The sequence below is a fragment of the Natator depressus genome, chromosome 18 (genome assembly GCF_965152275.1).
Source record: "Natator depressus isolate rNatDep1 chromosome 18, rNatDep2.hap1, whole genome shotgun sequence".
Classification (NCBI taxonomy): domain Eukaryota; kingdom Metazoa; phylum Chordata; order Testudines; family Cheloniidae; genus Natator; species Natator depressus.
This window is the reverse complement of record NC_134251.1, coordinates 20035857-20048429: the sequence shown is the minus strand read 5'-3', so window position 1 is coordinate 20048429 and position 12573 is coordinate 20035857. Positions and strand designations below refer to the sequence as shown.

Genomic DNA, 12573 nt, shown 5'->3' with positions numbered 1-12573 from the left:
AGAGAAAGAAACTTTGTGCAAGAAAAGAACATGGGCTGCAGCTTTAAGAGAAAGCTTAGAACCATTCTGAGGTGCAGTGGGGCTTTTGTTAGCAACCTTACCCTGGCTCCATGCTGCCTTTCTCCGTCCCAGGAATGAGCAATCTCAGGAATGAGCTGCACGTTCTCTTTCAGCAGAGAAAGCACAGCAGCAGCACCCACTACAATGTGGTCATGATGGGTGACACGGTTTCTAACCACGTGGTTCGAGTCATTTTCAGATGAAAAAAAAAATCTGAATATTTTAAGGGCGTTTTGGGAGTTCAGAAGCCTGATCTGTGTTTGCAAACCCAGGCTAGTGTCTCTTTACAGCTCAGAGCTCCCACTAAAACTCTATGGTATAAATTCTATGGTATAAATAGAGGCTTGGGCTATTGATGTTGTCACTACACTAGTCCGTGCATTTGCCAATTCATTTGCTATAAAGGAAGTGGTAGGAACCAGGAGAGAGTGTGGCTGAGTAGTAATAATAATACTGAGAGAGGCTGGAATGAAAGGCAGAGAACTGCAAAGTGCTGTACAACTGTTAGTCACTCCAGAAAGTGTCAGCAATATTAATAGCAGTACAGCATCCTCTAAAACTGGGGGTCTCAAACTTCTTTTGCTGGGACCCCTTTGAAAATATGTGATGATCCCCTCCCCCCCCCCAAAAAAAAGTGATGAGCCCACTCCCCATGCCAGGCCACCCTTACTTCTGCACTGCTGCTGGCGGCAGCGCTGCCTTCAGAGCTGGGTGCCCAGACGCTGCTCTCCGGCCACCCAGCTCTGAAGGCAGCGCAGAAGTAGGGGTGGCAATACCGTGACCCCCTGCAATAGGCTTGAGACCCCCCCAGTATGAGAAACGCTGCCCTAAAATGAGATATAATTTTACACCATTATTTCTAATTAATGACAAACTATTTAGGCTTGGGGCAATGTCTGTAACAGCAAGATTTAAACATGTCCTTGCAGTGAGATCCATTGGAAGGGGAAAGTGTCCCAATGTAAATGGTGGATGTTCTATCACTTAATTAAAAGTGAACTGGGAAGAGCCCTAGAGAATAATCCTGTATTGCTAGAGAGGAGTGGGCTAGATAATCTAACAGGCCATTTTCCTCCCTTGTTTCTAGAGTGCTATGGTTACAGCACTGTGAGGTGGGGAAGTAAGGAGTAGTATCCCCATTTCACAGAGGAAGCTCTGAGGCAAGAAGTGACTAAACCAAGGCTACACACACAGTCAGTGTCAGAGCAAGGAACAGAACACAATTATCCTGACTCCCAGTCCCATGCCCCAGTCATTAGTTCACACTATACCTGGGATTACATAATGAAGTTGATGTGTTTTTTCTCCTGACACTGTATAAACACTGCTGCAGTATTATAATGCAGTTGATACTCAGTGATAGGGAAGGGAGCAGATATCAGTGGCTCCGTTAACATAGTCTGAGGCAGGGTAATAATATAGTGGTGGTGGGGGAGGGTTAGTGTTCATTGACAATAGGCGTCTCGCTAGCCACATGTTTTATTTAGGATTTCACTGAAACCAGGTCTCTAGATTCACTAATTGAGCCTCTCTAGAGTTTTCAGTGTCAGATGGAGTCCCAGAGGACTGATTATGGGCTGTAGAGATTGTCATGCCTAACTCACTGGGTTGAGTCCACCCAGATGGGCACTAATGGTCAAACATTGTCACCGCGGCTGGCTGGTGACCTACCTTGTCCACTTAACGTCCACATCAGGAAACTACCATGCAACTGGCCCTTTGCTGACAATCTCAAAAGACACCAAATAAGCCATGGAGATTAAACTCCTCTCTCGTTCTTTAACATGGTCCCTCTTGATTAGGACTGAGGTTTCTCAGCAGAGGAAACTCACATTGCTTCAGCCACTGCTGTGTGTGGTTATAACCAAACAGAGGACTTTAATCACCAAAGCAATCAGCCCAGCACCTGTTAGCAGCACTGAAGTCACTTTGTCAGTGAAGGATAAAGTCTCTTGGTAGGGTTGGTGTTTGGATGGCCAGTACTGGGAAGCTTCCTGCAAGGGAGAGCACTCTGGCAAAAAACCCCAAACTGAAGACCCCTGAATTTAGGGGGAATTTGGACCCAGAGCCAAACTGTGCCTCTGAAAGCCCAATAATGAACCTGTCTTTGCCTGGGGAATGCTGCAGCAGGGGATCCTCTGCCTTCTGCGTGTCTGTGCACCATGCAAATTGCAGGGAAAGTGAAGAGTTTTACTAGACATGCAACTGATTTGAACGCCCTTAACTGTCTACCAGCTAACTGTGGCTGATGAACGGACATTGCTGGCGGCTGAGTCCCCTCTGTGCACTGTGGGGGATGGGAGATATTCTGCAGAGCAGGGCACATGGCAAATTTGTTTCAGGCATTTAAAAGGGCACAGAATTGAACATGCATATTTGGGTTCTTTGGCTGCTTTAACCCAAAGTTACTGGTGCATTTGTGCTTGTGTTTTCATTCAAAATGGAGGCTTCCCCATCAGAACCCCCTTCTCAGACTAACCCCACCCCTGCAGCTGCTGCTGCTTTCCTCTAACGCTAGTCAATGCCTTATAGGAAATTCCCAGAGTCGAGAAGATTAGAAATAGCTGGGGCAAAAGCAAATCTTGCTTTAGGGTGTCTCAATTCAACATGGTCCCCTGACTGGTAAATATCCAGGGCTGCCCTTCTCACACGGAGGTACTGGACTTTTGGACTTTAAAGTTTGTGGAAAAACTTTGGTTTGTTCCAACTGGCTTGATTTGTTCTGTGGATTTATCATCCACGTGAATTGCCTGCACAAATGGTTTCTAAAGAAGTCCTTTAGAAACACTCAGTCTCCTTGAAGAACCCCCTCTGGTGTAACTTTGGTTGTATTGTACATTCCAAGTAAATCTGATTAATATTTTCCGCCGAAATGACCTCTCATATGCTAGCGTAGCCCGAAGAATGTGAATCAACAACATGCCCCAGGAGTCACTGATGTCTTTGGAGGAGAAAGAAGTGGTACCTCAGGAAAATACAATAGCTGAACCTGCAAAGCCACAACCATGATTAATTCAAATTTTAAAACAGGTTTTACTTAGAGGATGACTTCAACCAATGGAAACCAGGCAATTCTGCGCTAGGGCTGATACTCGGTGCTCACTTCCCTCTGCCTGCATGATGGAGTGGCAGTCTTCATTTTCGGCACCTTATTGTTAGCAGAACCTTTGTGTTGCACCCCACAGCATAATCGCTGAGCATCTTTTTGTAGTTGCTATTGTCAAAAATTTTCAATTCCTTTGTTTAACAATGTACAGAACATAAAGATTCATGTTCTCTCCTGTTGGTATGATTTTGGCTCTATGTCTGGTTCAGATCTAATACCATAGCAATGGAGTTATTCTGGCATCTATTTACATTACAATGCGACCCAAGGGCCAGGCCACAGTAGGTGTCTCTCAGAGATATTTGAGGTAATGTTCTAACTCCTCCATTACGCTTCCGTGCAAAGGGAACCTTCCCTTTTACCACCACATATATCCTTGTTCCACACAGACTTGCTTTTTATATGTGATGAGAAAACTCCATGGCTACCAGCATTCTAAAACGGCACGCTACTGAGACCTCACAGAGCCTTGGCTCTCCACTGCCCTGCTCCGTCGTTTGTAACAGTGCCAGGCAAGTGCACAATGAATACGAAACGCTACCATTCTGATCCGCTGATGTTCTACACCCGCTGTGCACTGGTGTAAAGGACTTTGCAAGGTGCAAGGCCACAGAGGAGGTACATTCAATCCCCATTACCCAACAGCCTTCAGGCATGCCCTGAGAGGAAAAGGCCCATGCACAAACAGGCCGTATGCCCTAGGTATATCAGCACCACTGAGGCAACTAGTAAGAGATAATTGGGCAGCCACGTTTCCGAAAAGGGAGTGCTGTCTGTCTAGTGGTTAGAACAGAGGATTGGGGTCAGGACTCCTGGGTTCTATTTCCAGCTCTCCCACTGACCTGCTGTGTGGCCTTGATGTCATGTGAATCTCTTTGTATGTCCCTCTTCCCATCTGTAAATGGGAGCAATGATGCTCACCTGAACCAGGGGTGGCTGAGAGAATGAATTAACGTTGGCAAAGTGCTTTGAGATCCTCAGGTGATAATTCATGACTATTATAATTAATCATATGCTATTCAATTCATATCTGGAACATGGAGCTTGTATGAATTTACAAGAGATACTAAGCTTCGCCAAAGCACACTTGAGTTTCAGATTCTCTGTTAGTGCCCACGAGGACAGAAGCAATTTGCCTGTCAGTGTGCCTTGCTACCATGAACTGCAGGGCCTTTTTCATGTTTTTTCTAGATGTCTCCTCAGCCTGAGGTAATGCTGTTCCTTGGCTTGCTGTTCTCAGGTTTTACACATGCATGGCCACCTCCTAAGACAGGCACGATATGTACTGTACCTTACGGATCCTGTGCTGTGTCCAGTTCATAACAATTGTCAAACAGGTCAGACAATACAGTATCATAAGGGAGTAGGTGATGTTCCCTCTTTCAGGCACTGAGCACTGGCTAACCCATGGTGCCTCCTACAGAGGAGAAATTATTCCTCTTGTGATGGGAGAACAGAAGAAATTAAAGTAGCCCCAATTATTCAGAAAACAGCCACGATAGTGATAAATCCACAACAAGATTAGATAGGTGAAATGGGAAGATGGACTGGTACATAGAGAAGCAGAAAGAGAAGGAATCTCCGGGTGTTTTGTGATGGGAGGGCAGACTAAATTAAAGTAACTCCCCTTCCTTAAATCGAGCAGCTCAAGTCCACCTCTGAGTATAAATGTGACTCCATTGAAGTCTGCTATCGTAGCTCAGGCATGACACAACTTCCCTCTGTCACCATGCAGGTGACATGGCACCGGGAATCTATCTATGCATAGCACAGGCTTTTTACCTGAGGCTTTGTTGCTATTTTTCTCCACCAGTGCTATCACTTTGGATCAAAAACGCATTTTGATTGGGTCAAAGTATCCAAGATGTTTAATGTCATATAACTAGGGAGCAAAGCAGCCACAAATCATCCTCCAGATGCCATACTGAGAAATCCAGAGAGAGACTGTGCTAAATAAATCACACACACACACACACCCAAGGCCCCCTACCTGCTCTGTAGCCCTGAGAGTTTTGAGTCCCCCCGGAGGTCTCCAGCAGACAGGGGCGGCCTGGTATTGTGGATCTACGTTATTTGCTGCACTACGAGCAAGTAGCGTCCCGGTCGCCTAGGCGATGACATTGGAGCTGTTGAAAGCTATGTGAAAAGTGTGGCAAGGGCTTGCGCTCTCCTTCCTGGAACACCAGGGAGTTACAAGGGGGTGGGGAACGCTCAGCCAACTGTGCCTGGGAATTAAGATGGTCACTGAAGCTAAGCAAGATTGGCTCATCTAGGGTTCCAGAAATGCCCAGCCATTCAGTACCATTGAACAGCAGAGTGCACTGCCCTCATGGTAAATATACGCATGAAAGGAGAGTCTCTGTTTTATTAGCGTTTAATCAAATACTGTGAGAATGAGGCTGTTATCACAACGTGATATGCTCACGCTCAGAAGCCGAGGAGTTTTTTCTCTCTCTCTTCAGACAGTTGTTGAATAGTATAATTTATCACAGGCACATGGACTCTGGTGACACCAGAATGTGGGTGGGAAAAACTGACCTGCCAAGCTGTGCCTACAGCCGTCGCCAGTAAAGACCACTCTGTTTCTGATTGAAAACAATAGGCAATGTCCGTCTGGAAAGCCCTGCAGAACCTCCAACTAAGACGCTAATTATCTTCGCATTACGAAATTGTTGAATAACTTCTTACTGTCTCTTGTCCCTGAGTAATCAGTCTTGCTGATGTTTATGTGCTTAACCCCATTCAAACACTTGAAAAAGGAAGCTGAAGTGTATTCATTATTTTAAAAACATCATTTGAACTTGTTTGTTTATCCCCACTCAGTGTCTAACAATAACCAAAAGTCTGTACCTAGGCATCCCCAAAGCACGCTTAATGGGGCAGACTTCTGGCTGTTGTTAGAATATTCACATCTTTTATTCCCACATATACATTCATGTGATTTATTCATTATAGGTTGACATTTACAAGGGTCTGAACACATTAGCGTTGACATGTTCATATTGCCTGAGATGACTATAAAATCCTTGCATTTATTTTCACAGGTGAAAAACATGCTTCATTTTCAAAGGCCCCACTCGGCTGAAATAGGTTATGAGAGTAATGCCTTTTGATGGAATATATTTGCACATATTCTTAACCTCGCGTGAAATTTGTTTATATTGTGCTTTCTGTGTAGATTGCAAGCTCCTCTGGGCAAGGACTGTCTCTTTGGATAGATGTTTGTACAGCGCTTAGCACAATGTGGCCCTGGTCTAAGATTGCGGCCCTTGGCACTACTGTGATAGGTGTGATTTTCAGAGTGCTGCAGGCAGAGGAATCTCTTTAATACCCCCTGTGCTGGCCACACATATGAAGGCAGCAGCTTAATACGCTGCTCTCTCTCAGTGGCTGGCTGTACAGCTCGGCCTACAGAAGCAATAACGTGATTTCAGTTTCAGAGTCTGAGAGGTTTATGTGAACAGTGCAGAACTGCACTGGGGAAGCTGATGTCCCTGCCCCAAGGAGCTGACACTCCACAGTCCAGCCCGCGTGGGAGCAGTTCAAACCCAGTGGGAGCAGTTCAGACCCACAAGCACACCGGGGGCTGAGCAAAGGCCTCACAGGGGTCTCTGCTGGGTGGAGTGAGCTCTGGGGAGGGATGTGATTGAGGCACAGGAAGTCACATGACACATGGGAAGAGGGAGAGACTGTTTCAGGTAGGGGCTGGTGGGGAGGCATGGAAGGCAGTGTCTAGGTGACGGGGAGATGGGGATGCAAAGGGGTGGCCAGGAGTATGCTTGGGTTGCATGAGGGGTGAGCTGGCAAAGATGCAGGGGGGAATGCGTCTGGACTGGGCCTGGCCGGGGAGGAGAGGTCCACCCTGGATGCCAGAGGTGCAGAGAGGGCAGGGCAGGGAGCTGGAGGTCACACCAGTGCAGCCAGGGCAGGGGCTGGCAGGAGAACCTCCAGCTCATATCAGCCCTGCCTGGGGGGAACGCTCTCTGATTGGCGGCTCTTCCCCAGGAGGTAGGGCAGTGGCCTCTAGATATTGGCTCTAGATTGTGATCGACAGCCAGGCTAGAAGCTGTTCTAACTTCAGAGCAATATAAATACTTCCTTCCAAGAGACTCAGAATAAATGGTACTTTTAACTACACTGGGGCAAAGAAAGAAAGAAGCCAATGGGAATTTGTTTTTATGTAAGAGTCAGGCTCTAAAAAAGACTTCATGTATCACCTCACTAATTCAGAATAACAATCTAACTGAGATCTTGAGTGACCCAGAAAGAAAGATATACAGGACACTATCTTGCACTATTTGAAGTCAGTGGGCATAGGATCAGGCCAATAAGGCAGGTACAGTTTCAACCTGAATTATCCATTAAATATTTCTTTGAAAGACCGTGGATCAAATTCATCCCTGGTGCTGACCCCAGGGATGTTACAAACAGTGTGCAAATTAAACTGCTATAAAACAAGGATCCAATTTAATTACCTGTTAAACTGAAATTAAGCATGATTTACACCTTTAACACTGATCTTAACACAAAGTAGCCAGTCTTCCCTTACTTTATTTAAACTCAAATCCACTTTCCATTTTTCTCAGAATCTTATGAATTTTCCTTTTTATCCAATTTTTGTTTACCAATATATTTCATTTTTAATTTGCAGTCTCACTATAATAGCAGAGGGAAACTTTCACAAGTTGATGCCTCTTCTCTCATTACTGCCAATAATTAGTCAGGAAGAGGCTGCTCATGATCAGAAATTAAGAATCAGGAAGCAAGTTGGAACATGCTTTCTTAAAATATATTGATATATATAGGGGACTCTTCTAATTATGAGACAGTTTTGTTGACATTTGTGGACCGTAGGGAATGAAGAATGTGAAACGAGGAATGAGAAAATTGGTGTCTAATCATGGTGTTGCATATCACATCTTATTAAATAGTGTGCTGATTGCTTATCCTATTTGCATAATAATTATTAGTTTAATCTCTGTTCCTTATCATTATTTGATTATCAGACTTCACACATAAACTGTTGCTAAAAGCAATATACGTTCAATAGCTGTCTATCTCCCATTTCTTTATTATTCAGATAATTGTATTTTATATACCAGATGGAAGTTTGTTTAGATAATGATATTCTCTTTTGGATGTTGAGGTTAAGTGGAAAGGAAGAACAGTTTTGCGGTTAAGACACTGTTCTGTTCCAAGCTCTGCCCCGACTTTCTGCTGACCTGGATCAAGTCTCTTCTGGCTGGATCTTTAAAGGTATTTAGATACCTAAAGATGCCTTTCAAAATGTGGCCCTAGGAGCTTTTGAAAATCCCAATAGGTGCCTATCTGCATCTTTTGGTGCCTAAAAACCTTTAAAAATCTGGCCCTTAGGGTCCTAAATCAGTGGAATTTAGGCCCTTGAGACATTTAAATTTGACACTAGGAAGTTTTACCTCTAACTATATTGGTATAATTAAAGACCTACAACCCTCTAGCGTGGATGTTATTATATCATTATAAAGATGCTTTATACTGGTATTGCTATTCTCACACTGGCATAAGGCACCTTCATATCGGTATAATGGCATCCACACTAGGGATTGTACCACTTTTATTATTTTGGTAAAGAGTCCCATGCTAACCCATGTGTAAACCTGGCCTAAGGAGAGTTTGGTTTTGAGGAAGTTGAGGTAGGGATAGTCTCTGCTGGGCCAACATCACAGGTGACGGAAACACTAGCTGTAACTCTAAATGTAAGAACGGCTTCCTGATTACATAGAGAGGTTTTCCCCCAGAGAGGGTCTCCCAGCGGAGCCCACTGCAGCCAGAAACAGCAGGCGGGAAATTAATCACCCTACAATTGGCAAAGGTAATAAAGTGAATTGAATCTCCAGATGGCACTTGGCACAAAACATGTTGTTCTCAGACGCTGAGAATACGTTCAGATTGCAAAGGGGGAAAACACCCCAGACAAGGCGGAGAAACTTCTAAGTCATTATCCATTCTGTGGATACTGTGCATGCATCATGCTCTGAATTGACTGTAGTCGTCTTAGCAGCAATGAACTTCTAATTTATGCCCAGGTGCAAATAACAATGACATTGGAGTGGTTATTATTCTGGCTCCATCTAACCTAGGGGCAGAATATTCATTTAAGAAAGATATTTTCCCTAGGGACAGCTGTTATTAACAATTTGCCTTTCTATAGCACCTTTCACCTAAGGATCTCAAAGCATTTTACAAACATTAATTAAGACTCTCAAGCACTCATTATACCCATTCTACATATGGGTAAATTAACATACAGGTAAGTCTGGTGACTGGCCCAATATCAGCTTATCAAGATCAAGATCGATAACAGAAACCAGGAATCCTGCTCTGACCACTAGGAATTAGGGAAGTATTATACAGTATTAGCCTCTGCTTGGATGGAAAGGTTTATGTGTCAGCTATGGAATATAAGGCCAAGTGAATATTATATTAGGCCTGCCCCATTGGCTTTGTAGAGTTTTCACCTAGTCTTTCCTTCTGGTTTGTCCTTGTTCTTGGTTTAGAACCAATCCCATTCACCAGCTGCTTTGGGGACTAAGTCTGCAGTAGAATGGACTAGCAACATTAGACTGCCTGTAAGATACCCTTCTTTTCCTCCCTCGTTTGAATGAGGAATGAGGACATTGTATATTCAATCCTTCCAGGGAGAGAAAATCTATGAAGATGTATAATCTGTCTCCTCTAGAGCTCTTACTGAAACCCTGAATTTACTGTTCTGCTCTGTGATCTTTTACGAAAACAACAAAGGAAAAACAAAGAACTAAACACTCCTATCAAATACATCTTAAAATGCTTCCCTGTCCCCCCCAAACTCTATTTGAAATAATTTCTGCAAACAAATTGTTGAATTGGAATAATGCCATTTCAGTTCATTTTTTGTTTGTAAAAAACCCCCAAAATATAAATAGGTTTGTAAGGATTAGATTTTTATCTGTGAATGTCAGTAAATGTTTATTTCACCATACACACAAACCAAAATATTTCCATGTATAATAATCAAATTTTACAGCTAGGCAAAATAAGAAAAATTCTGCTTGAGAACTTATTAGAGTTTGATTTAAGGATATTTATTTTATATTTTGACATGTGAAGTTGACAATTTGTGTTTTAATGCTTATCAATATTTAACTTTTTGAATCGCAGTGTCTACTGTAATTAGATAATTGTTTAATCCCTTATTATCTGAACTCCCGCTCCAGAATCTCCTGCAACTATGAAAATTTAAATCAACAAACATTGAAAAAATGCTTACACCCTTAATTTTCCACTGCTGTGAAAATTTAAATAAATAAAAAATGTAAAAAGCTTAAAAATAAACATTTATATTATCCATCAAAATTATATTAAAAATCAAATTCTGCCAAGCCAAAATATAAACATTATTTGTGATAAGGAAAAGACATACACCTATCCCGTGAGGAGGAGAAGCAGAAGTTCCCACCTTTGACTGACCAAGGATACTCAAATAAAATCAAGTAACATCTCAGAGTTAGGAAAAGGTATGGCAGTGTTTCTAAGTGATGCAACCGCTGGTGGATCTCTCCATTGCAAAATAAAATTAAAACCTAGGCAGCACTAACCTAACCTTTGTCAGCTCTCATGTTCTGCTAATTCTCCAGAGAACACTTCTCTACCTTTGTTTTAAAAGTTCTGTTAAATTTTGTAGCTTGGCTTCCTCACCTGTATAATGTTCCTAGTTGATTATACTGGCATCCATGGTAACAACCATAGTAACAGAATACAGTTCACTCCTGCAGGGTCACTAACGGGCTCTCTCAGGATTAAAGTGATTGGATCTGGAACACACAGTGTGGACTACATTCTTCTCTCAGTTACAGTGGGGTCAACCTAGTGTAACTCCAGTTAAGTCAGTGGGTTAAATTCTGCCTGGAGTTACACCAGTATAAATCAGAAGAAACTCCATGGTAGTCAGTTGGCCAGGCCAAATTTTGCTGTCTTTTATACTGGTATAAATTCTGCTTAATTTGATTTTCTTCAGTCTATTGGATTTATTTGATTTGACTTCAGTAGGGTAAAGTACTATGCTCAGATACTGCAGTGATGATGGCCATCAAAATACCTAGGAAGATCAGGATACTCCAAATTTACACCCGAGTGAATGAGAGCAGAATTTGGGCTAGTAGTATTACAAGTCTGTCCTGCTTTGTCCAGAACATCTTTTTGGGCAAGGAGCATTATTTTCCTTATTTCATAAAACGTTCTTTCCCACCCACCCCCTTCAAACAGATCCTTTATATAAAATGTGTCTGCTAGAAATCAGCCACTTTGAAAGCTTGCAACATAATTATAGGTTTACACCCCAGGAGATTCTGATGTGTAAATCGTCATCCCACAACAGATTCAAGACACCACCATCACCTTGGCTCTGATCTTGGAGACTGCCATTTTGAGACCAGCTGTTGGGGGAAGCCATGAGGGATGGATGCTTCCACCCTCCCCACTGCTCCCTGTACCCCTACAATGAGAGTGATATCTTCACAATGACCCCAGGCCAAAAGAACCAGGGATCCCAGGCCACTCTCAGACAGGGTTCTCACACAGCATATACACCTAGAAACAGGGCCTGCTTCTCCTCTTGCTTTCACCAGTTCTACACTGTCATATATCTCCACTGACTTCAATGAAGTTATTCCAGCCTGAGGGCGACTCAACGTCAGAGTTACTGATTTCATAGTCAACAATTTCCAAAACATCATCTTGCAAACAACAGTTCTGGGGAAGTTGGTGCAAACATCCGACTGTTCAATCTCTTATTTCACCCTTTCCAGTTTGAGAGAGAGTTTGACTGAAACAAACAACGCTCAGATCAGTGACCAGAGGCTCCTACATGTCAGATATCAGCTCTCAATGCCTGGGAGAACAAGTTCAGAGTAGCAGCCGTGTTAGTCTGAATTCGCAAAAAGAAAAGGAGGACTTGTGGCACCTTAGAGACTAACAAATGTATTTGAGCATAAGCTTTCGTGAGCTACGCTGTAGCTTATGTGCAAATAAATTTGTTCGTCTCTAAGGTGCCACAAGTCCTCCTTTTCTTTTGGGGAGAACAAGGAATCACTCTACATATGTCTGGATTGTCTGCATTTGTCTTACTCATTGGTTTGGAAACCTTTGTGTATAAATAGATGCAGACCCGGACACTTTCTGTGATTGATGTTCCATTTTTCTTGAGCGACCCTCTCTGAGCTGGCCCGGCAAACGACAGGCGAAATGAAAAGCTGGGGCGGAGATCAGCCTGAATATTGCTGTACTGAGGATGAAGTTTGAAGAACCAACCAGGCAATGCCCGGGGGGAGTGGAGGGAGAGCTGGTTAACCCAGCAGGGAAAAGAGCTTTTCACTCGTATCCTGGGTGTTTCC

General features: G+C 43.3%; 1 protein-coding gene across 5 annotated transcripts in view; it reads right to left on the bottom strand.

The window, feature by feature from the left end:
- Positions 1–12573, bottom strand: part of TP73 (tumor protein p73) — an 81758-nt gene that overhangs the window by 68808 nt on the left and 377 nt on the right. For 2 of the 5 annotated variants that reach the window (XM_074933857.1, XM_074933860.1), the window contains exon 1: positions 102–119. The exons of 1 other annotated variant lie outside the window; for it this stretch is intronic. In XM_074933857.1, coding sequence (XP_074789958.1) covers positions 102–112 — 11 coding nt within the window. In that variant the 5' untranslated portion in view covers positions 113–119. Of the gene's footprint in view, positions 1–101; positions 120–5156; positions 5299–12573 lie in introns of those variants that run through there. 2 more of the 5 variants (XM_074933858.1, XM_074933861.1) reach the window with 2 other exon arrangements.